We start from the raw sequence: 27,337 nt of genomic DNA on the forward strand, positions 1-27,337 counted from the left end.
CACTCCTCCAGTAGATTTTAAATCAACTACAGTGGGTTAGTTGTTTTCCCTTGTTTGCAGATTATATTCGGCATGTAACCTTCAATTGAAAGACTTGTTTTTATTACTTGAAGACAGTTTTTATTATAATACATTATATATTTTGGAGATTGTATGATAAAAGGTTTTTACATTTCTCTTGTTAAAATTATATACAGAAAAATTGTGTGCATAATGTTTTGTCTCTTTTCAGGTCCAATGATGCATCAGCAGCCTCCTTCTCAACAATACAATATGCCACAGGGAGGTGGGCAGCATTATCAAGGCCAGCAGCCCCCCATGGGAATGATGGGTCAAGTTAACCAAGGCAATCATATGATGGGTCAGAGACAGATTCCTCCTTATAGACCACCTCAACAGGGTAAGATTACATGTGGGAAATTTCCTGCTTATTATAAATGACAGTAGTTGAAAGGCTTTATTTTAATAAACTCTTTATATAGGCAGAGTCAAGGCTTTTTGTTTCTTGACTTTTATGATGATTTTTACATATTTTTTTCTAAAAGTTAGTGGATATAGTAGGTACATAGTGTATAGGAACTTCCTGTTACACAGCTTTCTTTTATCTATTTTTTTCTGGGAAAAAGGTTAATATCCTAAAATTTGATAACAAAAGCTCACTAATAGCAGAAGATGGTATTTTAATTTTGAGAAGTTACTGAATATAAGATGAGAAACAAACCCTATTTTATTCCAAACTACTCTAATAGCAGAAAGAAAATTTTCTACTAGTTTGAACCTCTTTTTAAGGAGTTAGTATTTGTTCTTTTAAGTTGATCTTGTTAGATACTGCATGTATGGTCATAACAGTTTTTGTGAAATGTGGTTGTATGATGTTGCTGTGTGTTTGTGTATCTGTGTATGTAATTAAGAATAGTTAAAAGTATCTCAAATGCCAGTGCATGGGAGGGGAGTCTACAGGAGAGAAATAATTTCTCTTAATAACAGATTAGAGAACAAATTATTTACCTCTTGACTGGTTGTGGTTTTTCAGGCCCACCACAGCAGTACTCAGGCCAGGAAGACTATTATGGGGACCAATACAGTCATGGTGGACAAGGTCCTCCAGAAGGCATGAACCAGCAATATTACCCTGATGGTAATCTCTCCTAATGTTAATTTTCCTGTTGCCTATCTGTGCCCAATATTAATGTAGATAGCTGTTCAAGACATTTTAATGAGGATGAAGAAACTCACAGTATGTTTCTTCTAAATTTAGAAACACTTTTTAAAACATCAGTGGTCGCATTAGTTTATAATCCATTTCAAAGTATATTTGGTTTAGATAGTCTGTATTAGTACCATCAGGAATTATTCTGTCACTGGAATCCTTTCTTACATAAAAGAGGATCCTCTTACATTTGGAATTGTTCATTTGAACCAAAGCAGTTCTAACTGATACACTTTTTTTAAATAACCACTTTATTGAGATAATTCACATACTGTAAAGTTCACCCATTGGTTTACTTTTATGCATGGTATAAATACACAGAAGATCTAGTTCTTGAGTATTTTTCCAAGTTTCATCATTTTTAGTTAACGTTGAGTACTTCTCAAAGAACTGTGGTTTGTGTATATTATCATTCGTATCTGAAAAATTTTGGAGGTTAAATTATATGATATAGCTGTGTTTAAAGTTGAGAGAATAGGAAAAGCATTTGGAAATCAGATTTTAATTATTTAGTTTAATGAGTTTGGTGGGAAGGTGGTATATGAAAAAGTTGGTCATTAAAGATATATTGCACTTGGAAGTGATGCAAGCATAAGTAGGCTTTCACTATACAGTTCTTCCAGTTTTTCTGTGTGTTTGAAAATTTCATGATACTTTGTTGAGGAAAAAATAATCCAAACATATAAAACTATGATAAATTACAGGTAGCTATTCACATTGCAATATGATTTGTTTTGTTATGAAAGGATTTGTCAAAATCTTCATTTATCCAGTAAGCTCCCTTGGTATATTTAAGGTAAACTACTTAACAGAGAAACTCAGAGAAACAAAAAATTAAAAGCTAAAGTGTTGGGACTATCCTCTCAAAGCTAATGTGAACTAGTAAGAAGATATAATTTGGTGAATTTAAAAAGTATTTTAGCCTGCCATTTTTTGTTAATGTATAAAGCATAAAGGTATATCAGTATAAAGACAGTGGTTTTTACTGCAGAGACTCTGCCTGTATAGGCAGAGCAAACACTCATCTGTAGAATTTTGTTTATCATAAATGTTTGTTATAATAGTGGTGATATGTATGGATGTTTCTTGTTAAGAAATGATATATTTTTTTAAATCTCAGGTTTTCTTGCCCTGAATTAATTCAGAATTTTGGAGTTTTTTTTCTTTTTTCTTTCATATGTAGACATTAAAATTTTTTTTAACGAAAAAATTTAGTATGTTTATAGACTATGGATATTTTAAAGAAGTGAAATCTAGTTTGTCAAATTTTATGTATTAGGAACTCAAAGTAAATGTTTTGCTTAATTTTTAAAATACATTTTACATAATTGAGTTGAATTTGACACTGTTTTGGTCTTGAGTATTTTTCTGAAATGTAAATATGACCTTTCTATTCAAAATAGATGTTATTTTTGTTAGACATCAAAACTTTAAGATTATATAAATTATTTATTACATCAGGGGATTTAAAAATCTATCATTTTTGCATAGGTGTGTATTAATATGTTTTTCTGATATGTATGTAGAATATCCCATGTATAACAATAATTTGCTTAAATAGCATTGAATATTTTCTTACTATTATTCAGATATTTATGCCAATAAATATATAGATTAGGAGTTGGCAAACTTTTTTCACTAAAGAGCCAGAGAGTAAATATTTTAGTTCTTTGCAGGCCATATCAACTACTGAATCCTTTCTGTAGCATGAAAACAGGTAGAGAAAATGCGAATGGGCATACCTGTGTTCCAGTAAAACTTTATTTACAAAAGCAGGGCACTGGCCATATTTATGCTGCAGGCCATAGTTTGCCAACCCCTCATGTGGCTATTTATGAGGTGGTTTGGGAACGTTGAAATCGTAGAACACTGAATATAACATTGATTCATAACTGTATTGCTCTTCTTAATTAGGCATTCTTTTAAAATTTAGATTTTAGCTAACTGAAGCATTATTTCCTGCATTTTCTTGGTGTGTAACTTTAGTTAAAAGAAATAGACTATTGATTTTCATTAAAGTCCAGTCATAAAATTTATTGAGCCTTAAAACTTAAAGGTGTACCCTGGCACTAAACACAGTATTAATTTTTTGAAGGTGTGTTTATGGTACTCTAGAAATATTTTCTAAAGGCGTCTAGAATGGCAGCATTAAGCAATATTATTCTTGCATCTGAAAATGCTTTTTATAAGATACATATACGTTATGCTAGTAAATAGAATGTGAAAAATTTGTTTCAGTTTCTTTCAGGGGAAAAAAACTTATGGAGCTTTTTTATACTTTGCATTGTTTTAGCATATGCTGTGGAATTGGCGACCAGCAGAACAGGTGTTTGACAAAATATGATAATTGCTTCCTTTGTTCATTCTAATTTAATTCAAGTTATTTACATGTGAAAGGCCTAAATGCTTTCTTTCTCTTTTTTTGAAAAAAATTGAAGATGAAGTTTTTTTTCCCCCCCATGTTGAGGATTATCAGTTAAGACTAAGTGTAATGTTTCTAAAACTACTGTTTTTTGCTTTTAAAAAATTTGCACGTTATATCTCAATATGAAAACAATCACATTGGTAAATATTTGGCTAATGCATTTGAAATTATTTTTTATGTATTTCCATTTCTTTTTCTTTTTTTCAATTTTATCTGAAAGTTTAAATATATTTAGGGTTTTCACTCAGTGGCCATTAACGTTTCTTCCTGTCTCTTGTCGAATTGATGTAGGTCATAATGATTACGGTTATCAGCAACCGTCGTATCCTGAACAAGGCTACGATAGGCCTTATGAGGATTCCTCACAACATTACTACGAAGGAGGTATCTATATACCTTCACACACATACACATATATATCCCCTTCTACAGGAATGCAAATTTTGCATAAGACAACTTCTACCCATGCAAAGCTCTCGTAGAATACTAGTTGCTGGCTGTCTTGAAAGTTACAGGGAGCCCAGAACAACCAAAATAATTTCCTTACAAATATTTAAAATGTATAACCATGACTTGCCATTTCTAACAACAATAAAAAGACTAAAACATTTAAAAATAATTTTTTCCTCAGTGGAAATTTTCTATTTGAACATAAATCCATCAATCCAATTTTTTTTCTTGTGTGTGTTTACATATGTATAATTTTACATATAAGTATAGTGCCTTTAGGAAACAGCTTGCTGATCTTGTGTAGCTAGTGTGTGCTCTTGTAGCTGTCTTTAATTTTGTCTTTTTTATTTTATTTAGCATAGTCATGATCTTATGACTGTGATGTTCCAGTAAATGTAATGCTCGTATGGCAGAGACGCTGAAAATGCTGCAGTTCAACCTTGCAAAATTGGCTTTAACTGCAGTTTGTTTGGCCGAAATCCTTCTGTTTGGTTTGAGTTTTTTCTTTGTTTTGTTAACTTTCAAAAAATCAATATGGCATTTCATTTTGTTCTTGTGTTGTTGGCTATGCATCTTAGAGTAAAAAAGTTAATTAAGCGAACTTCTCAGTTGTTTTTTTTTTTTCTCTTCTCCAATTATCCTGTAGGAAATTCACAATATGGCCAACAGCAAGATGCCTACCAAGGACCACCTCCCCAACAGGGATATCCACCCCAGCAGCAGCAGTACCCAGGGCAGCAGGGCTATCCAGGACAACAGCAGGGCTATGGTAATAGCTTTTTGCAGTTTATTTTTGTCACAAAAAATGTGATGATTGCTGTTTTGAAATATTGAAGCAAATATTTAATGTTTATTTTTCTAAGAATTCTTATTTTTGAAAATTCACAATTTTAGCTCAGTCTATTACTGGAATATTTCTTTTAAAGAAATATTTTTTTTGCTCAGAGAAACGAGTAATCCATTTAAAAAGAAACAAACTAGAGATGGTTCATTGACCAAAGGTAAGGTATGTAGTCATTTAAAATGAGTTCTTAAATGAATTCTTAAACCTCTTTGGCATTCATGACCACCCAGTAGCTTTGTATGTGCTTGGAAAACTGATGAATTGGTTGATTATTAACCATATCTACATTATCCACTTAGCAAATTTATTTCTAATGACTGTTACTATGAAAAATAGCATTGATTTTTAGAGTACAAATGAGATTTATTTGGAATGCATAAAGAAAATGTTTTTGTCATTCTTTGGTTAAATAGTAATATACATATACATAGAGATATATTTATATATTTACAGAGTTTGGGGGAAATGTAGCCATATTTTCTTATTGTATACTCACTATAAGATCTAGTGGCTGGATATCTTGCTTTAAATAACTTTATTAGATAGGGAGTGGGGAATGATAAAGACCTGGTATCTCATTCTTAAATATTAAGCTACTGTTACTACTTTATATATAGGAAAATATGTTTCTAATGTTAGAGACATCTTCTCTTGCTAGCATGGTCTCTTTTTTACATCAGTAATGTCTTATTATTTTTAGTCATTACTTTAAGCTCTGCGATTAGTATGGGCACCTCTAGCCACCCATCATTGCAAATCTAAGAACCAGGATCAGCTGAAGTTCTCTTGTGCCTTCAATATATGCATTGAAATTTAGTCATGTATTGGGAGCCAGGCATTTTCCCCCAAACTGATAATTGTGGTTCCCTGATTTGAGATAAGACTTTAGAAATATTCAGTGGATTTCTTGTTTTTACAAGAGGACTTTCTTGCTCTTTTCAAATGGCAATTTTCATTTCATGACTATTGAATATCTGTATTTTGAATAAGTAGAGTATTTGGTTTTATTGTATTTACATGAAAATAAATGCAATGTGGTTTAATCAAGTAAATTCATTGATTTAAGACATTATTTTCGGGCAGCTCCTGTGGCGCAGCGGTTTAGCACCGCCTGCAGCCCAGGGCGTGATCCTGGAGACCCTGGATCGAGTCCCACGTCGGGTTCCCTGCGTGGAGCCTGCTTCTCCCTCTGCCTGTGTGTCTGCCTTTCTCTGTGTGTGTGTGTCTCTATGAATGAATAAATAAAATCTTAAAAAAAAAAGACATTATTTTCAGTGGGAAGAGAGAGTAGATGAAATTGATATTTTTTGGTTCAAGTAGTTATGCTATTTTGTTAGACATTGGGAATCCCAAAGAAGTTCCCATTTTACTTATTCATAGGCTTCAATTGTCGTACTCTCTTCTAGTAGAAATTTAGAGTTTAATAATGCCTGTATAATAAATAAATAATAGACTGATGGAATTTATTTACACTTGAAAGTTTATTCTATTTTGACACTTTCCTCTGCCATCTGTTTTTTTTTTTTTTAATGGCAGATTTTGAATAGCTGTGATAGAAAAAATTTAAGTGTCAAAGCTTTTCAGCTTATGCTTTGGTAAAGCATTCTTTACAATAGGCAGTAGTGGAATTTATGAAAGAGACATATTTGTTTGGCAAGCCAAATTAGTCCCTTGCCATCCCTGGAGTTGGAAATCATTCATTTTTATGGGTTAAGTATTAAAAGTGATTGGTACATAGAGTATAACTTTTGAATCAGGTTTTTTTCGCATGCAACCTGTGGCTTTTCAAGTCTTCTTTAGTTTTGGTTTGAAAATATTGAGTAAGTTTATCAGTGCAGAGCATAAAGCCTTTTGGTAATTGCAAATACAAATCTAGAATTTATATGGAAAATTATTCTTTGTGATCCTTTGGTGATTTCAAGTGTAAATCTAGAGTCCTACAGTTGTAAATATCATTGGTTCCCAAACTTTATTCAGAAATTATTTCAACATATTTCTGCTTCTTGCTTTTTCTTTTACCTATTACTTATACTGATTTGCTTTCTAGTAGAAGTATAGATAAATTTTATTAATACCATGGAATTAACCTACTGTACAACTCCTGAGTCTCTTTTACTCATTAAAAAAAAATTTTTTTTTTGATGGCTAACACATAGCTCACTAGTTACACTGAATCAAAACACCTTGTACATGGTGGTATCCTTACAGTATTTTCACTCTTACAACCTTTGGAATTTATTTCAAAAAGTAATTGAGAAGATCAAGATACCAAACTATCCTTTTTTATATATAAGAACATAATAACATCTAGTTCTAAACCCTTCTGAGAGTTCAAGTTCTGTTTTTATCTGGGCTTTTATTTGTGTTAATTATTTTGCAGGCCCTTCGCAGGGTGGTCCAGGTCCTCAGTATCCTAACTACCCACAAGGACAAGGTCAGCAATACGGGGGTTATAGACCAACACAGCCTGGACCACCACAGCCGCCACAGCAGAGGCCTTACGGATATGACCAGGTAAGTTATTTGGCCAGTGATTGCCCCATTGTTTGTTCACTCATTAGGTTGTTTTCATCTGAAGGCTCATTTTTCCCTCCTCCTGTTCATAGAATATGAAAGTTAACAAAAAAATATTTACTTTTAAGTCTTTTTCATAAAATGCTAACACAGTTAATGATAGTTACTATAACATGTAAAACATATCTTACCTCTAGGCACCAGCATTCATTCATATTCATCCATATTCTCTTTCTCTCTGGTCTTTACCCAGGCATACTTCTTGTAGGTACTACAAACATCATCTCTTTTTTAAAGCCCCTAATTTCTCCTATCTCCCTCATGTTTATTGCTGACAACTATGCATTGACCTGTGGAAATGGGGAGTCTGTGCTTTTCGTAGCTCTCCTCTCCTCTTCACTTCAGCAGATCCACTACACCACCTCCACACCACTGAGATCCTTTCTCTTCCAATTCGTAATTACCTCCTGTCTCTGATGCCTCCTTTTGTATACATATCCATTCTCTAAAAATATTAATAATCTTTACTTCCTGTTATCTTTCCTTCTACTTTCTTATATATGTAGAGATGTATCTCATTCTAAGGTGACTATACGCTCTTGAACCTAGTATTTATTTAAGTTCCTTCTTTTTATCAGTAGACTTTTCAGACTTAATAATCTGTGCCACAGTCATTGTTTTGTGAATCTTGTTATTATAAATATTCTAAATTCTAATGAAAATTGTTTATTAAGTTGGCAGTTTCTTTAGATTGATTTTGGGATTGTCTAATGACTTTCTAGTCTGCTCCCTACTCAAGCTACCCAAAACAGGTTGATTTTTTTTGTAAGTTATGTTTCCAGCATCAATGTAGATTATCTGGTTTGAGGCACAACTCAGTGCAGTATTAATTAGAACTTGAGGCATGAGCAATTCTTTTATCAGTGCTCTCTCAAGCCTACAGCCGCCTTATACTGACACTTCCTATTTAAGTGATAAGAGGTATAAGAGACTTTAACTAAAAGGGTAAGGACAAATGAGTAATATTTTTGAAAATACACTAATACTAAATGAAAGGATTAGGCAGGAATATTTAAATTTTAAAAGAAATAAGTCTTGGCTAATGACTCAGGGCAAGATTCCTGAGCACAAGAGTTGGGCTCATTCTAATCTACAAGTTAACTTTTTAAAAAGTAAGCTTCTGGGGCACCTGGGTGGCTCAGTGGTTGAGCATCTGCCTTTGGCTCAGGGGGTGATTCTAGGGTACTGGGATTGAGTGCTGAATTGGGCTCCCCACAGGGAGCCTGTTTCTGCCTCTGCCTATGTCTGCCTCTCTCTCTGTGTCTCCCATGAATAAAAAAAATCTTTAGAAAAAAAAAAAGTGAGCTTCTGATCATTTATCCCCTCAGTCAACAAATACTTATTTTCTAGATGTGTTGGACACTGTATCATGTCCTAGAAGAATAAAGTAGACATGGTTCCCTATGGCTGGTAGAGCAATTTTTTTTTAAGATTTTATTTATGTATGTATATATTTATTTAGAGTGGGTGGAGGGGCAGAGTGAGAGAGAATCTCCAGCCAACTCTACACTGAGTGCAGAGCCTGATGCAGGGTGCAGTCGTCCCATGACTCTGATTTCATAACCTGAGCTGAAATCAAGCATTGGACCCTTAATCAACTAAGCCTAGTGGGCATCCAGGTGCCCTAGTGCAGCAATTAAATATCTTGATCTTTCTTGACTTCACTTTTGACATATTTGACACATGTTCTTATTTTCATTCTTTTTTTTTTTTCCTATTTTCATTCTTGGTCTTGTTTAGCTTTTCATTACTGTGCTTTTTTATTTCTCTTACACTTTAGTGACTCCTTCTTTATTTTTTCACTTGTTATCTTTGTTTTATCCAAATATCAATAAAGTGTTTTTCTTGGCCTCTCTATTTACCCTGCATTATATTTTCAGTATCTTTAGCTCACCCTTTGCAACTCATCTTTAGCTCTATTTTTTTCAGCTGTGTATGGAACATCTTTCTTTGGATGTCTTGCCATTTCTTTTAACTTTAGCATGTCATGGACTGAACTAACCATTTTCTCTCTAAATGACATATTTCTAAATCCCCTAAACTTAACATCGGTCATTAAGTAGATGTTTCTTAAGCAATATTATATACCAAATACCTAAGATCAGGGTACATTGGGAAATAAGATAGACATAAACTCTGCCTTTGTGAACTTAAGTCTACACGGGATCCAGACAAATATGCAGATGATATAATATAGTGTGAGAAGTATTTAGGTAAAGAAAGGCAAGATTTTTGTGGAAGTGGGCTCCTAACACAGATCATAGAAAAAATGTTCTTTGGGAAGTATTGTATTAATACGAGGACACAAGAATGAGTAGATACTAGGCAAGTAGACACAGAGGAGGGAAGGGTATTCTAGTCAGAAAGAATTGTATTCACAAAGGCATTAAGCATCTAGCAGTAAGATGTGTGGCTGATTAAAGGAGAAGCATGGGGAGGGAGAGGCAAGGTTGGAGAGAGAAATAAAGGTTCAGATTAGAAAGATTTATAAGCGGGGGTGCCTGGGTGATTCAGCGGTTGAGTGTCTGCCTTCAGCCCGGAGTGTGATCCTGGAGACCCAGGATCAAGTCCCACATCAGGTTCCCTGCATGGAGCTTGCTTCTCTCTCCCTGCCTCTCTCTATCTCTCATGAATAAATAAAATCAAGAAAGGAAAGGAAAGGAAAGAGGAAAGGAAAAAGGAAAGGAAAAAGGGAGGGGAGGGGAGGGGAGGGGGAGGGGAAAGGAAAGGAAAGGAAAAAGGAAAGGGGAAAGGAAAGGAAAGGGAGAAAGAAAGGAGGGAGGAGGGAGGGAGGGAGGAAGGAAGGAAGGAAGGAAGGAAGGAAGGAAGGAATGAAGGAAGGAAGGAAGGAGAAAGAAAGAAAAGAAAAGAAAGAAAGAAAAAGAAAGAAAGACTTATAAGCCATGTTAGAGGACTTGGGCTTCATCCAGACATCATTTGGAGCCTATAAAGGTTTTTAAATGATGTATGTAAAGTATTAGCTATGCCTGGCACTTGGTAAACTATGTGTTATTATGTACTATATATGATAGACATATGTTATGGTACCTCTTTTATTATGATTATTCCACCCCCTGAACTTCTTAGGAATTTGGGATGGTACTGTCTTAAAGACCCATGATGTTTGGATAGATGCCAGCCACATCTCCTTCCCCACTAGAAAAGGCTATGAGGAGGGGACCATCTTAGCTACTCTAGGGTTAGTAGTCTGCCCACAGTTATCATAGATTTCACCTTACCTGTATCCTCCAACCCAAAGGCTTGTTGGTCTTTTCATTTTAGGGAAAGTAGTTCACCTCTTCAAGGTAGTGAAGGGAATAGAAAACTAATACTGATTCTTATATCCAATAGTAATATAATTATAGTGTTGATTTAGGCAGATGACTCTTGTGGCAATGTGCAGGATGAATTAAAAGAGGGGGTAATTGAGAGAGAAATCCATGCTGGAGGCTGTTGTTTCTCCATCATTTTTTTCTATCTTAGTAAACAGCATCTTGATTCTTTCAGTTCCTCAGTCTAAAAACCTGGAGTCCTTTTGGCTCCTCTCTTTTGCAAATCAAACATCTTGTCAACCAGCAAGTCTCATCACTTTTTTCTTCAAAATATATCTATATCTAGCCATTTTTTTTACAATTCCTGCTCTTACCCAAGTCAAAGTTATAACGGTCACTCACCTGGACTTACTGTAGTATCTTCCCTTCTGGTCTTCTTACTTTCATCCTAGCTCCACTATAGGATATGCTCCACATAGGACCCAGAATAATCTTTTAAAAACATTAATCAGATGTTTTTAGAGCCACTGCTCAAAGCACTGTGGGTCTTAAAAAAGACTTCAAGTCTTAAGGTGAAGTCCAGACCTTATAATGACCTACAAAGCCCTCCATGACTCGTGCCACCCCTGCAGCTGTCCTACCACCTCATCTCTGCATTTATAGCTCCCTTCATTCAGTTTGCTTCAGTCAAATTGGCTTGTTTGCTGTTCCCATACACATTGAGCATATTTCTACCTCAGAACCTTTATATTTGCTGTACCCTTTACTGCCAAAACTCTTCCCCAATACTTTGGCTTCTTCACTTTCTTCAAATCTCTGATCTGTCACCGTGTCATATCAAGGAGTCCTTCACGGTCTACCTATCTAAAATAGTAACATCTGTGGGGTGCCTGGGTGGCTCAGTGGGTTGAGCATCTGACTTGATTTTGGCTCATGATCTCAAGGTTGTGAAATTGAGCCCTGTATTGGGGTCATTGTCTTCTCCTCCTCCCTCCTTCTGCCCCTCCCCCAGCTTGTACCCTCTCTCTAAAATCAATCAATCTTGAAAAATAGTAACGTCCTCCATTGCCTTGCTTTATAGTAGCTCCCCCTTACCCACAAAGGATACTTTCCAGTACCTTCAGTAGATGCCTAAAACCACAGGTAGTACTAAACTCAGTATATACTCTGTTTTTCCTATGCATATCTGATAAAGTTTAACTTATAATTATAAATTAAAATATAAGTTTATAAAATTAATTTATAACTTTATAAGAGATTAACAGAATAATAAAAGAACAATTATACAATATACTACAATAAAAGTTACACAAATGTGGTCTTTCTCTCAATGTCTTACTGCACTGTACTCACTTTTCTTATGATGATGTGGGCTGACAAAATGCTTGCGTGATGAGGTGTGAAGTGAGGGGAATGACATAAGCATTGTGATGTAGTGTTAGGCTGCTAGTGATCTTCTGATGATGTGTTAAGAGGATCTTCTGCTACTGGACCACAGTTGACCATGGATTGAAACTGAAACTTTAGAATGTAAACCATGGATTGGGACGGGGTGGGGGGGGGGGACTACTGTATTTCTTCATCCTTCTTATTGAAACAACTTCTTTTTATATATATATATATATTTATTTGAGAGAGCACGCAGGGGGAGAGGGGACAGGAGAGGGAAAAGTGGACTCCAAGTTGAGCAGGAAGCCTGATGCGAGACTTGATCCCAGGACCCCAGGACAATGAGCTGAAGGTAGATGCCCAACCGATAGAACCACCCAGGGGCCCACCCAATCAACTTTATTGAAGTATTATTGACATGCCATAAAATACACATATTAAAAGTGTACAGTTTGATATTTTTTGATGGGTCAGTCTTTTCAATTTTACCCTATTCTAAGGCATGTGTAGTGATAGCTCATTGTGCTTTTCATTTTCATGTCCCAAAGGACTAGTGATAATAACTTGTCATGTGCTTATTTTCATCTATGTATCTTTTCTGAAATGTCTGTTCAAATCTTTTATTTTAAAGCTCAGTTATTTTCTTACTATTGAGTATTGAGAGGTCTTTCTATATTTTACATACAAGTCCTTTATCAGGTATATAAATATGCAAATATTTTTCTTCACTCTGGATTTTCATTCTTTCAGTATTGTCTTTTGAAGAGAAGAACTTTAAAATTTTTATGTAGTCCAGTTTGTCAAGTTTTTCTTTTATATATCATGCTTTTGATGTTATGTGTAGGAAATCTTTACCCAATCCAGAGTCACAAAGATTTTCTCTTAATGCTTTTCTTTTAGAAGCCTTATATTTTTAGACTTTATATTTAAGTCTATAACCCATTTTGAGTTAATTTTTGTAGGAAGCACAAATTGAAGTTTGCATTTTTGTTTTCAAATGGGTAACTAATTTTCTGAGCACCATTTGTTGAAAAGACTATCCTTTCTCTACTGAATTGTCATTGAATCTTTGCTGAAAATCATAAATATGTCTATTTATGAACTATCTATATATCAGTCTTTATGTCAGTACCAGGTTGTCTTTATTACCATAGTTTTATAGTAAGTTTTGAAATTAGGTATTGTTAGTTTTCCAGCTTTGTTCTTTTTCAAAGTTGTTTTAGGTTTTTGGAATTTCCATATAGATTTTAAAATCAGCTTGTTAATTTCTACAAAAAGCCTACTGATATTTTGATGGAGATTGTCTTAAATGTATAGATTTGGAGACAATTGTATCCTAACATGTCAGTGAATATTCCATCCAATGAGCATGGCATATGTCCCTTTAAACTTTTTTTTCAGCAGTGTTACATAGTTTTCAGCATACAGATCTTAGATTTTTGTCAGATTTATCTCTAGGTATTTTATATTTTTGATACTATTGTAAATTTTTTAAAATTTCAATTTATAGTAGTTAATTGCTGGTTATATAAAAGTATAATTTATCTTTATTAATATTTTATCAAAACTGTAACATTAACTCATTACTTTTATTAGTTTTTTGGTAGATTCCTTCAGAATTTCCACATAGCAGTCATGTTGCCTATGGATAAAGACTATTTTTTCCTTTATAATCTGAATGCTCTTCCACCCTCCCCTTAATCTATCCCTGCCTTAAAACCTCTGATATCATGTTGAATAGAAATAGTTGAACATCTTTTGTCTAAATCCTAATCTTAGGGGGCTAACAATGAGGCTTTCAGCCCTACATAAGGTGTGTAGGGTTTGTGTAGCTGTCCTTTATCAGGTAGAAATTATTGCCTGTATTCCTACTTCACTGAGAATTTTTATCAGGAATGAATGTTGAAATTTGCAAAGTGAATTTTCCTTATCTTTTGAAGGAATCATGGTTTTCCTTTGTTAATTTAGTATGTTAAATAATATTTGATATTCAAGGTTTTTTTGATATTCAAGTTTTAAATTAATCTTGGATAGTTAGGATATACTTCACTTGGTCATGATGTATTATCCTTTTAATATGTTGTTGGAATTGATCAGCTAAAATTTTAAGAATTTTTGCATCTATACATATGAGGGATATTGAACTCTAGTTTTCTTTTAATGTCTTTATCTGGTTTTGTTATCAAAATAGCATGAGTTTCAGGATGTCTGGGTGGCTCAGCAGTTGAGCATCTGCCTTTGGCTCAGGGCGTGATCCCAGAGAGTTCTGGGATCGAGTCCCACATCAAGCTCTCTGCATGGAGCCCGCTTCTCCCTCTTCCTATGTCTCTGCCTCTCTCTGTGTGTCCCTCATGAATAAATAAATAAAATCTTAAAAAAAAAAAAAAAGCATGAGTTTCATAAAGTGAGTTGGAAGGACAACTCCCCTTTTCAGGTTTCTTGAAGGATTTTTGTAAAATTGGTGTTATTCCTTCTAAAATGTTTGGTACAATTCACTGGTGAAGCCGTTTAGGCCTGGATTTTCTTTGCAGGATGTTTTTTTTTGTTTTTGTTTTTTTTTTTTTAATTTATGATAGGCACACAGTGAGAGAGAGAGAGAGGCAGAGACACAGGCAGAGGAAGAAGCAGGCTCCAGGCACCGGGAGCCCGACGTGGGATTCGATCCCAGGACTCCAGGATCGCGCCCTGGGCCAAAGGCAGGCGCCAAACCGCTGCGCCACCCAGGGATCCCCGCAGGATGGTTTTTAATTAAAATTTTTTTTTCTTTATTAAACATAAGAGTATTCAGGTTATGCATTTCTTTTGAGGAGATACTTATACTTGTTAAGGAATTTGTCCATTTTATTTGTTCTGTCGAATGATTTCTTTTTTATCCTTTTGTATCTCTAGTATCAGTAATGATATTTCTTTCATTTCTGTTACTAGTAATATGTATCCTCTCTCCTTTTTTTTCCCCTAAATAATCTGGCTGCCAGTTTTTATGTACTTCATTGATCTTCTCAGAGAACTAGCTTTTGGTTTTATAGATTCTCCTCCCTGCCCCCCCACCAGTTTGTTTTTGTTGCCTTGATTTCTGCCCTCTATTTTTTTTTAAGATTTTATTTATTTATTTATTTATTTATTTGAGAATAAGCAAGAGAGAGAGACCACAAAGAAGAAAAGGAAGGGGGAGAAGCAGACTTCCCACTGAGCAGAGAACCATTATGGGGCTTGATCCCATGACCTGAGCTGAAGACATCTTAACTGAGCCTCCCAGGCACCCCTCTGCCCTCTTCTTTATTATTTCTTGTCTCCTCCTTGTTTTGGGTTTTATTTGCTCTTTTTTTCCAATTTCCTAAGGTAATAGCTGAATTCCCATTGATTTAAGAACTGCCCTCCTGATATAGGTGTTCATTGCTGTAAATTTTCCCCTAAGTACTTCTTAAGCTATCACCCACAAATTTTTATATGTTGTGTTTTTCTTTTCAGTCAGTTGAAATATTTTCTGATTTTGCTTTTGATTTCTTCTTTGATCCAAGTGTTATTTAGAAGTGTATAATTTAGTTTTCAAGTATTTGGAGATTTTCCAGATATTTTTCTGTAATTGATTCTCATTTAATGCCATCATCATTATTCCATCAGCATTAATGTGACTTGAATTCTTCAACTTTTTTTGAGACTTAATTCATGGCCTATGGTCTGGTCTATGAGGTTGTTCTATAAATGTTAGATCAAATTGATTGATAAGTCTATATCTTAGCCGATTTTCTTTCTACTTTATTTCTATTGAGAAAAACATATTAAATTGTTGGCTATAATTCTGTCTGTATCTTAATGCTAACTTTTAAGGTTTATACATTTTTAGAATTTTTATGTCTTGATTAGTCCTTTATTATGAAATAACGTTATCCATGATAATATTTGTTCTCAGATCTTTTTGATATTAATGTAGCCAACCAACTTTCTTTGGATTATTGATAGAATTATATATTTTTTTATCCTTTTTTGAAAAGATTTTATTTTTAAGTAATCTCTGCATCAAACATGGGGCTCGAATTTGCAACCCTCATATCAAGAGTTGCCATGTCCTACCTCATCCAGCCAAGCACCCATATCCTTTTATTTTTAACATATTTGTGTTTTTATATTTAAGTTCTGTTTCATGAAGGCAGCATTTGTCAAGTCTTGCTTTTTTTTTATCCAATCTGACAGTGATTACATTTTATATGATTATTAGATTTGGTTGAATCTATCATCTTGGTTTTGTTTTTTTTTTTTTTTCTTATTTTGTTCTTCCATTTTTCTTCTTTTTCTGTCTTTGGATTTTTTTTTCTTGCTTTAAAAAAGAGTTTTTATTGATGTAATTCATGTGCTATTTAACTCATCATTTTGTAGTGTAACATTCAATGGGATTTTTTTTTTTAGTTGTATATTCATTTCTCTCTAAACACCCAGCCCTAGGAAACAGATAGTTTACTTTTGATCTGTATAGATTTTCTTATTCTGGATATTTGAGATAAATGGAGTCATACAATATGTGGTGTTTTGTGATTGGCTGTTTTCACTTACTGTAATATTTTCAAGGTTCACCCATCTTGTAGCATATTTTAGGTGCTGTTATACCACCTTATGTATAAAGCCTTTCGATAGTTTGCTTTTATTTTTTTTTCCTCAACCTTTGTGTTATTGTTATAAATTTTACTTGTACATGTGTTATAAACTCTGTAGCATATGGAATTTTTGTTTTTAAAAAGCAATTATCCTTTAAAGATATTTAAATAATAAGAAAAAATCTTATATATTTATTTATTTAGTTACTACTTCTGGTGCTCTTGATTCCTGTGATTGAGGCATAGTTCCATCTGCCATTATTTTCCTTTGCATGAAGGAAAAGATACTGTTTTAACATTTATTGTAATGCAGGTCTTCAGTTTGTGTATGTTCGAGAAAGTGTTCATTTCTTTTCCATTATTGAGAAATATTTATTCTGCGTATAGAATTCTAGGTTTACAGGTTTTTTAAAAATTTTCTTTCAGCACTTTTAAAAATGTGGCTCCACTGTCTTCTTGCTTACATTATTTCCAAGGAGGCATCTGCTGTTGTTATTCTCTTTCTTTTCTGGTGGTTGGTATTTGTTTTTTGGGGGGCTGTTTTTAATTAATTATTTTTTAAAAAGATCTTATTTTTTTATGAGAGACACGGAGAGAGAGGCAGAGACACAGCAGAAGGAGAAGCAGGCTCCCTGGGGGGAGCCTCATGCAGGACTCAATCCCAGGACCCCAGGATCATGACCTGAACCAAAGGCAGATGCTCAACTACGGAGCCACCCTAGTGCCCTTGGCTGTTTTTAAAATTTTTTCCCTTTATGAAATTATTTGACTTTTTTATGCTTTGGGTTCATATATCTTCTTGCAATTTGTAGCTTTATGGTTTTCATCAGATTTGGAAAAATTCTGACCAAGTATTTTTTTTTCTTTGACCCCTATATCCCTTTCTGTCCTCTCCAATTACATCATTAGTTGACTTAAATTACATGTATATTTGTCTGCTTAAGCTTGCACCATAGTTCACTGATCCTCTAATTATTTTGAGTAGTTTCATTGCTTTATCTTAAAGTTCACTAATGTTTTTTTGTTCATTTCATTCCCAGGTTTTCATCTCTTGAATTTCAATTTGAGTCTTTTTTTCTAGAATTTCAGTTTGGGTTCTTTTTTTATGCCTTCTATATTTCTACCTAAAGTTTTGAACATCTGAATTATAAGTATGATAATTGTTTTAATATTCTTTTCTGATAATTCTTAATATCTAGGTCAGTTTTTTGATCTTCTGGGCTTTTTTCAAACCCTTTTATTATGGGTTATTTTTCTCATTTTTTGTATGCATGATAATGTTTGATTGTATACCAGAAGTTGTGAATATCACTTTTTACTTTGTTGGATGTTGGATACTACTACTACTACTACTACTACTACTACTACTACTACTACTACTTCTTCTTCTTCGTCTTCTTCTTCTTTTGTGGGGGGGATGCATAATATTCTTAAAAATATTTTTGAGCTTTGTAGCTTTGGACTACACCAAAGCAGTGTGTAGTCCTTGGCTAAGTATTTCTGCTACTGAGATAAAACCTTTTCAAGTACTTGACCTAATGTCCTTGAATTGTGAGGTTTTCCACAATTTTCTGGCTGGTGGGAATAAGTACTATTTCTGTTTCTTTATTAGCACCGAATATTGTTTCCTCTAATTCTTTTGGTTGTTTTTTCCTTGGACGGGTATTTTCCTTGCATGGATTTGCATATCAGTACTACACTGAATACTCAAGAGAGTTCTTCTTCAGATCTGGACAGTTCCCTCCCTCCCTGTGCATTTCTTTTCCTCTCTGGTACTCTATCCTATGACCTAGAACTCCTGTTTTCTCTCCAGACTCTAAGCTTTATGTCTTTAACTCAGATTCAGCCTTCATTCCACTCCACACTGCAGTGTAAATTCAGGAATATATATAAGCAGAGAGCTCACCTCATTTGGTTCTAATTTCTCAGATTGCTGTTCTTTGTTACCTTGTGTCTTGAATGTGATTATGTCATATGTTTTGAGTGGTTTGGAGGTAAACCCATCTTAATTGGAAACATGTTTTAATTTTTTAAAAATAGACTTGTTTTAAGCAGTTTTAGGTTCACAACAAAATGGAACACAAAGTAAGGAGTTTTCTTTCTTTTTTTTTTTTTTTAAAGATTTTATTTATTTATTCATGAGAGACAAAGAGAGAGCGGGCTGGGGGGCAGAGACACAGGCAGAGGGAGAATCAGGCTCCGTGCAGGGAGCTCGACATGGGACTTGATCCTGGCTCTCCAGGATCACACCATGGGCTGAAGGCGGTGCTAAACCGCTGAGCCACACGGACTGCACTATAGAGAATTTTCTATAAGTCCTTCCCCTACATATGTATAACCTCTCCTGCTTTCAACATCCCACACCAGAGTGATCCATTTGTTATAATCAGTGAACATACATTGAGAGATCATTATCACCCCTATTCCATAGGGTTCACTCTTGATGTTGTACCTTCCATGGGTTTTGACAGACTTATAATGACATGTATACCACCCCCCATTATAGTATCATATGGAATAGTTTCATTGCCCTAAAAATCTTCTGTGCTCCCCTTATTTATCTCTCTCTTTTCCCTAACCCTTGGCAACCAGCGATCTTTTTACTGTCTTCATAATTTTGCCTTTTCCAGAATGTCATATACTTGGAATCCTGTACTGTGTATAGTCTTTTCATTTCACTGGCATTTCACTTAGTAACATGCATATAAGGTCTTATTGTGGCTTGATAGCATATTTCCCTTTAGTGCTGAATAATATTCTGTTGTCTGGATGTACTGCAGTTTGTTTATCCATTCGTTTATTTGAAAGACATCTTGGTTGCTTTCAAAATGTGGCGATTATGAATAAACTGCTATAAACTTCCATGTGCAGGTTTTTGTGTGGGCATAAATTTTCAACTCATTTGGATAAATACCAAGGAGCACGCTTGCTGGATTATATGGTAAGAGTCTGTTTAGTTCTGTGAGAAACTGCCAAACTGTCTTCCATAGAGGCTGGACCGTTTTGCATTCTCAGTAGCAATCTGTCATTCTACATCCTTACTGGCATTTGGAGGTGTTAGTGTTTAGGATCTTGGTAATTCTAGTAGGTATGTAGTGGTATCTCATTGTTTTTATTTGCACTTCCCTAATGACATAATGTGGGCATCTTTTCATACATTTATTTGCCATCTTTAGTGAGGTGTCAGTTCAGATCTTGACCCATTTTTTTAATTGGGTTGTTTGTTTTCTTATTGTTGAGTTTTAAGAGTTTTTTTAAAAATATATTTTGGATAATAGTCTTTATCAGATGTGTCTTTTGGAAATATTGTATTGTCTTCATGGCTTGCTTTCTCATGCCTTTGACATTGTCTTCTGCAGAGTAAAAAATTTTACTTTTAATGAAGTCCATCTCATCAATTATTTCTTTCACAGATTATTCCTTTGGTGTTGTATCTAAAAAGTCATTACCAAACTCAGAGTCACCTAGGTTTTCTTCTAGGAGTTTTACTCTTGTGTTTTTTACATTTAGGTCTGTGATCCAGCTTGAGTTAATTCTTGTGAAGATTTGAAGACCTATGTCTTGATTCATTTTTTTGCATGTGGTTGTCTAGTTGTTCTAGCACCATTTATTGAAAAGACTCTTTGCTCCATTGTATTACCTTTGCTTATTTGTCAAAGATCAGTTTACTGTATTTATGTGGGTTTATTTCTGGGTTCTCTTTAATGTTCCATTGATTTATTTTTCTGTTCTTTTTTTAAATTTTTTTTAAGATTTTTTTTTTTTTAATTTTTTATTTATTTATGATAGTCACATAGTGAGAGAGAGAGAGAGGCAGAGACACAGGCAGAAGGAGAAGCAGGCTCCATGCACCGGGAGCCCGATGTGGGATTCGATCCCGGGTCTCCAGGATCGCGCCCTGGGCCAAAGGCAAGCACCAAACCGCTGCGCCACCCAGGGATCCCTTAAATTTTTTTTATTTTTTAATTTTTTTTATTTTTCTGTTCTTTCACCAGTACTACACTGTCTTGATTGCTGTAACTTTATAGTGAGTTTTGAAGTCGGAACTATAAGTCCTCTGGCTTTGTTCTTCAATATTTTGTGGCTATTCTGAGTCTTCTACCTCTCTCTGTAAGCTTTAAATTCACTTGTCAATAACCACAAACACCTTATTGGGGTTTTGATTGGGATTGTGTTGAATCTTTAGATCAAGCAAGGAAGAATTGACATTTTAACAATATTTATTTTTCTATCCATGAACATTGAACATTTCTCCATTATTTAGTTTTTAAAAATTTTTTTCTTCACCTTTTTATCTCGTGTTCATCTTATATATATGGTATTAGATTTATACCTAATTTTCATTTTGAGGTACTAATGTAAATAGTATTGTTTTTAATGTCAAATTCCACTTGTTCATTGCTGGCATATAAATAAATGATTGACTTTTGTATGTTAACCTTGTATCCTGTAACTTTGCTTATTAGTTTCAGATTTTGTTGTTGTTATTGTTGAATCTTTGGGGTTTTCTACCTAGGTGATCATGTCATCTGCATACCTTTATTTATTTTTCTTATTGCATAAGCTAGAAATTCTGGTACAGTGTTGTAAGGGGCTGGTGAAAGGGGACATCCTTGCCTTGTTCCTCATTTTAGTGGGGGAAGTTTCATTATGTTAGATGCTTAAATTTGTCAGTGTAGCGTGTATCTCCATGTGACAGATTATGTATTGTTGTTTATTGTCAGATTCTCTTCCTCTAGAATGTTAGTCCTTTAAAGAGATCATCGTGTCTATTTATTATCACTGTTGAGCTTCCATCGCTTAGCAGAACTTATCAATTAGCAGTAAATATTGATAAAGTATAAATAAGTGAATAATTAAGGCCTTTACTTCCTAAATTTTAATGGTGATCATAAGATAATACAGAAAGAAATTCCCAAAAATTATTGTGACAATAATATTAAGAGTTTAATATGATTAGATGACTAGAAGAAAGAAATTTAAAGATGATTGGTATTGCTCAGGTTTCTAGCTTAGGGACTCTTCATTCAACACACTCTCTCTCTTTAGACAATCTCATTTGCTCACATGGTTTCAGTTTACCATGCTGTTGACCCCCAGATCTCTATTTAGTCTGACTCTTGCTTTCTTTTTTTTTTTTTTTAAGATTTTATTTATTTATTCTTAGAGACAGTGAGAGAGAGAGAGAGAGAGGGAGGGTAGAAGGGGGAGAGGGAGAGAGTGGCAGAGGGAGAAGCAGGCTTCATGCAGGGAGCCTGATGCCGGGTCTCCAGGATCACACCCCAGGCCGCAGGCAGTGCCAAACCGCTGTGCCACCGGGGCTGCCCTGACTCTTGCTTTTCAAAATCAGATACCTACTGGACATCTCCACTGAGATATATCATAAATATATCAATTCAGCATAACCAAAACAAACTCAGAATTTTTCTACCCAAACTTATTCCTCCTTTCTGTATTCTCTATCAAAGAAGAGAAGTACTATCATCAAGCTAGAATGCCAAGTGCCACATTTGGTATCCAAGACTTTCTCCTTCTCTCCATCTAATACATGACAGAATCTTGTTAACCTTCCTTCCTAAATTCTTAAATCCATCCAATTCTCTGTAACCACTGCCTTATCTTAGTTAAGACCATCAACATCATGGCAGGTTGCTTCCATTCTGTTTTCTTGCTTTCTTTTCTCATTCATTCTTTATACCTTAGAGGAATTTTGTAGTTAAAAAAAGAAAAATTTGAAGAAGCAGATATAGAAAACCTGAAGTTTAGAGAGTTGGAGTGATTTGTCCAAGATGACAGAGCCAAGAAGTGGTGGAGCTGGGTGGCAAATTCTGAGTGACTATAGCCTGTAATGACTGACTAGAACTCACTTTCTCAAGCTATTTCCAGTAATGTCAATGAGTACTTGAGTTGTTTGTAGAGCATTCTCACATTTTTCATCTCTAATAACTTTTTGAGGTGGAGATTGTAATGACTTATACTTGTCAGATGAGAAAATTGAGAAGGGGAAGATAGGTAACTTTCTCAAGGATAAGCTGCTGTTAAGTGGTGGAGTCAATGCTAGAAATTGGTTTCTGACTCCCAAACCCATACCTTTAATCCTGGAATTCACTAATGTTTGCAGATATATAGTATACTTTTTTGGGCTTGATTGTGATTTGATTTGGTCCCAGCACTGTGATCAAGTGTGGTTCAACTTACTTGAATTCTCAGTGCTTCAATTTCTTCATCTATAAAGTGGAGATATTATTTATTGTATAGGTTATAGATGGACGCAAAGCATTTATTAGTGTCTGACACTAATAAAGTGTTAGTTATTGAGATATAGTAAGAGTTTGCTATTATTAATACTAGCCAGACTTCTTACTTTCTGTTACTTCAGGCTCTTTGTTACCAAGTAATGAATAGCTTTCCACATTACTGTATATTCCTTTTTTACTCTATTTCCCTAAGCATTATATACCTGTGTTTCCAACATGCCTTTGCTTTAGCTATTCCTTTATTTGAAGTGCCTCATTTTCTTTTCTCTGCTATTTAAAGTTTTCTTAAGGTTTCCACATTCTCTGAAATATTTTTCTGATTATTTTAGCTGTGTTAATCTTTTCATTCGTGAACTCTTAGAGAATTTCTGTAATTGTACTTGATTTATTTCTGAGTTTTACTTTCCCTGTTTTTCAAGTTTATTATGGTGATGAGCATGTAACATTTGCTCAGTAAATGTTTATAACTGTTTGATTATAGTATTCGGCACACATTATTCAAGAAGTTTTATGTGTCAGTATCAGGCACCCATCAGTACTTGGGCCATGAAGATAGGTAAGACCTAGTCCCTACCCTCATTACTCTCAAGTAGTTCATAATATAGTTGATAAATTATAGCTTATATTTATGTAGCACAGCAGTTCTTACCCTCTCTTCTGCTTTCACATCATTCATAATATGTGCAAGTCACTTTTACCATTAATATCTCATTAGACACATTCACTAGGGGAGCATTTCCCTCCGGCATTGAGGTTTCCTTACTTTTAATATTTAAAAAATTTTAAAAGCCCTTCCTCATGTCCTCTCTTATTTAAGTGTCCTAACAAACAGATGAGGTAGGAATTAAGGTAGCTATAAATGGAAAGAAAATTGAGATCTGTAGACAGGGATGTTACATTCCTACCCTTAGTGAAGAAACTTAGTCTCAAAGAGCTTTTTTAGACTCAGATGGAAAGTTAACAATAGAGTTGGGACTTAGATTACCTAGATACTGAAGTTGAGATTAGCAATTGAATAAGAAGCACCTGATGCTAAGTAGTTATTGACTTATATTTCTTATTTTAAACTTTGTATTATAGGAATCTTTACACAATTACAAAAAAAGAGGAGTATGATGGATCTCCATATACCTAGCAACCAATTTCAACAATTATCAGCATTTTGCTAATGCTATTTTGTGTGTGTGTGTGTGTGTGTGTGTGTATATACATATATATATACATATATATATAATATATATATATTCTGTGTGTGTATGTGTATATATAATATATATATATTCTACCTATAAATATTTTCAAGATGAGCCCTGACTTTAAATTTTATTGAATATAGCTATGAAAAGTACATTAATATTTTTAAAATACCTTAATTCTCTTCATGGTGCATTATTCCATTAGAAATATAGCGGTGTTCAACAGATTTTCAAATACATCTATATCTATATCTGTGGAAATATAAAGTTTTAGGTTGCTATTTCTTAAAGTATAGAAGTAATTCAATTCTAGAATACTTTATTGATATAAAATAATGTGACTTGGAGGGGGAAATTTAGCTAAAGGAGACAATTAGCTGATTATGTGCTTCCTATGAGTACTGTTTTTAGAAAATAGGTGCTTTCAGGAGCATCTCTTTTTAACACATTTAAGAAATTTTTGTTAAAATATATGTATTTTCTAGTAGGTTTCTCTTTTCTTCTACCATTCTTTTTCTTTTTTCAGAGGAAGAGATATTCCTTCTCTTCTCCAAAATCTAACCCTAGCAGCAGTATACTAGACATTATTTACCTCCCTTGTAGAATTCTGCTACTTCATTTATCACCTCTTTTTATCTGTACTCTTTGTCTCCTCTGTCCTGTCAGCCTACAGGCCTTCAAATCTACCTTATTAAAACCCACAAAAACAAAACAAACTTCCCTTGATTCTATGTACCAGCTGCCTGTCTGAATGCTTTTGCTGACACTTTGTTGGCCTCAGGGAAGGCCGAGCTTCTTAGTATGGATAGAAGGTTCTTTTCCCTCTATCTCCTAGGTATCTTTCCATCCTTGCTACTTATTCCAAATACTATTGATGTTAATTCAGAATAGCAATTGTAATAAACTAAACAGTCACAAAATTGTTATATTAGCACTGTAATTAATACACAGTACATATCATACCAGGATCTAGAACCAGAACTCATTCATTCTTGCTCAGTTCAGTTCAATAAAATTCACCAAACATTTAAATTTCTACTGTGAAAATAAATAAATAAATAAATAAATAAATAAATAAATAAGTAAGTAAGTAAGTAAGTAAGTAAGTAAGTTAGTTTCTACTGTGTGCTAGGTGCTGTTCTAGATTTAAAGACTCTGAAATCCACTTGCAATTGAATGTGACATCAGAAGCAATTACAGAAATGCCATGTACCTAAATATATAACAGTTTCTGTTCGTTATCAATGAAGTCAACTTTTGTAGTATGACAATGTTAAGATTTATTTGTAATTTTCTCTGCCAAATGATTATGGTCAAACTATGGTCAAATCATTATCTAATTGTATTTTTAAATTTATCTTTTAGGGACAGTATGGAAATTACCAGCAGTGAAGAAGTACTTACATTCCAATAGCCAGTATCTATTAGCAGCCATATTGTCACCTCAGCACTGTGGACACCTCTGTGTGAAGAGATCCTTCCATTCCATCTAGTTTTTGGAAAAACTTTGTGGATAAGTGGCTGTTTCATCAGTAAGCAGCCTTTGTGGCTTAGTTGTAAAGGCTTTAGTAGCTAAAAAATACTCTTGATTTCACATTTCTACTCTAGATGGCAACATTGGACAGAAAATACAATGACATAACCAATTTGCAATGATTTGGGAACTGTGTTTCAAATGGACTGTTACAGACTGAAAGGTGTGAACAGCTTTGTATGTTTATGAAGGTTAAGGGAATTTAATACTTTTCCACAGATTCTTTTGTAAGGGGAAGAGGGAAATGTACACTTTTTACAGCAGCAATATTTTGTATATTATGTTTATTTCATGTGGTGAATATGCAAGGCGGTACACTACGCGTTGGACAGAATCAGAAATCCTCTGTTAATGTGGATTGGAGCTTGGTGGATGCTTGATTGTGTTGGTCTCAAAATGGTGTACTATAGAAGATAAAGGTGAGGGAGAAGACAAAGCACACCATATGTCCACTATTATGTTCTTTAGAGGAAATTCAGATCCCTTTTATCTATTAGATAATCAAGGGCACTGTGATAGTTTTGAGTAAAAAGACATTTTTTAAAAGCTTTCCAGTTTTGTGGATTAAAACCTTTTTATAAAGATCATTTATAATACAGTTTTAAAATGTGAGGCAATAAGAATGACTTCATGTGGGATCTGAAAAATCTTGGTAGCAGTTTCATATAAATGAAGTGGTGATTCTTCTAAAATAGCAATAACTGAAAATGGAAATGTTAATTTTACTTTAAGTAATCAGGGAACTTAGAAATATCAAAGCATTTTTTAAATGGTATCAAGAAGAGTCAACATTGATCCAGTAATTTTATTTTTTAACATTAAAAGGATAATTGGTTTATATAATAGAATAGTTCAGGAGACTTTACAAATCTTTATTTCAGCTTTCTTCACTGGAAATAATGCCATTTATAAAGGGACACTTAAGTTTTTCCCTTTTTATGTTGGTTAATATAACAAAGAGATGTTTAGGAAAATGCTTATTGACGAGGTTTATTCTGATCTGTATTAAAAGCATAGAGGTTGCATTCTAGATCACTTTATTAGTGTGGCATATTTAATCATATTCAAGAGTGTCCTGTGCCTGATTATTTTAGCTAAATTCAGGGATATTGCATTGGGCAGGAAATCATGCATTGAGAAGTTTATAACCACAATTATTTAAGCATAATCTGAAAACATCTAGCCTAAAGGTAAGTTGCTATTTTCATCACAGTTGCCTATGCCCAGGGAATAAGATGTATTCTTTATAATTGAATTGTTTTTTCCCCACTTCTAACTGGAAACAAAGCAGAAGGGGTGCCATAAATTTGAATAAGCAAAATGTACTGTTTCAACATACTGTAATCAAAAGGAGGAATTTTAATATGTTTCTGTGTGTGTATGAAAGAGAGTATGTGTGTTTTAAGGTCTGAATAGAGTTTTTTTTCAACTTGGTCAGTAGAAAATGGACATCAAATTTGAACAGATAAAGCATGGACAGCCTTATTGTGATTGAAAATGCTTATAGGTTCTGTGCCAATTTTCCACCACTGTGTACTTTGTTGCTATTTAAAACTGTATCAACTCTAACGGAAGAATAAATTATTTGTGATTTTAA

General features: G+C 34.1%; 1 protein-coding gene across 3 annotated transcripts in view; it reads left to right on the top strand.

The window, feature by feature from the left end:
* The window catches only part of SS18 (SS18 subunit of BAF chromatin remodeling complex), an 80,928-nt gene extending 53,591 nt beyond the window's left edge, over positions 1-27,337 (top strand). For 2 of the 3 annotated variants that reach the window (XM_055324202.1, XM_055324203.1), the window contains exons 6-11: positions 233-400; positions 1,034-1,138; positions 3,927-4,019; positions 4,732-4,854; positions 7,310-7,443; positions 25,572-27,337. In XM_055324202.1, coding sequence (XP_055180177.1) covers positions 233-400; positions 1,034-1,138; positions 3,927-4,019; positions 4,732-4,854; positions 7,310-7,443; positions 25,572-25,598 — 650 coding nt within the window. In that variant the 3' untranslated portion in view covers positions 25,599-27,337. The remainder of the gene's footprint in view (positions 1-232; positions 401-1,033; positions 1,139-3,926; positions 4,020-4,731; positions 4,855-7,309; positions 7,444-25,571) is intronic. The other variant, XM_055324205.1, reaches the window with a different exon arrangement.

Source organism: Nyctereutes procyonoides, unplaced genomic scaffold (assembly GCF_905146905.1).
Source record: "Nyctereutes procyonoides isolate TBG_1078 unplaced genomic scaffold, NYPRO_anot_genome, whole genome shotgun sequence".
Classification (NCBI taxonomy): domain Eukaryota; kingdom Metazoa; phylum Chordata; class Mammalia; order Carnivora; family Canidae; genus Nyctereutes; species Nyctereutes procyonoides.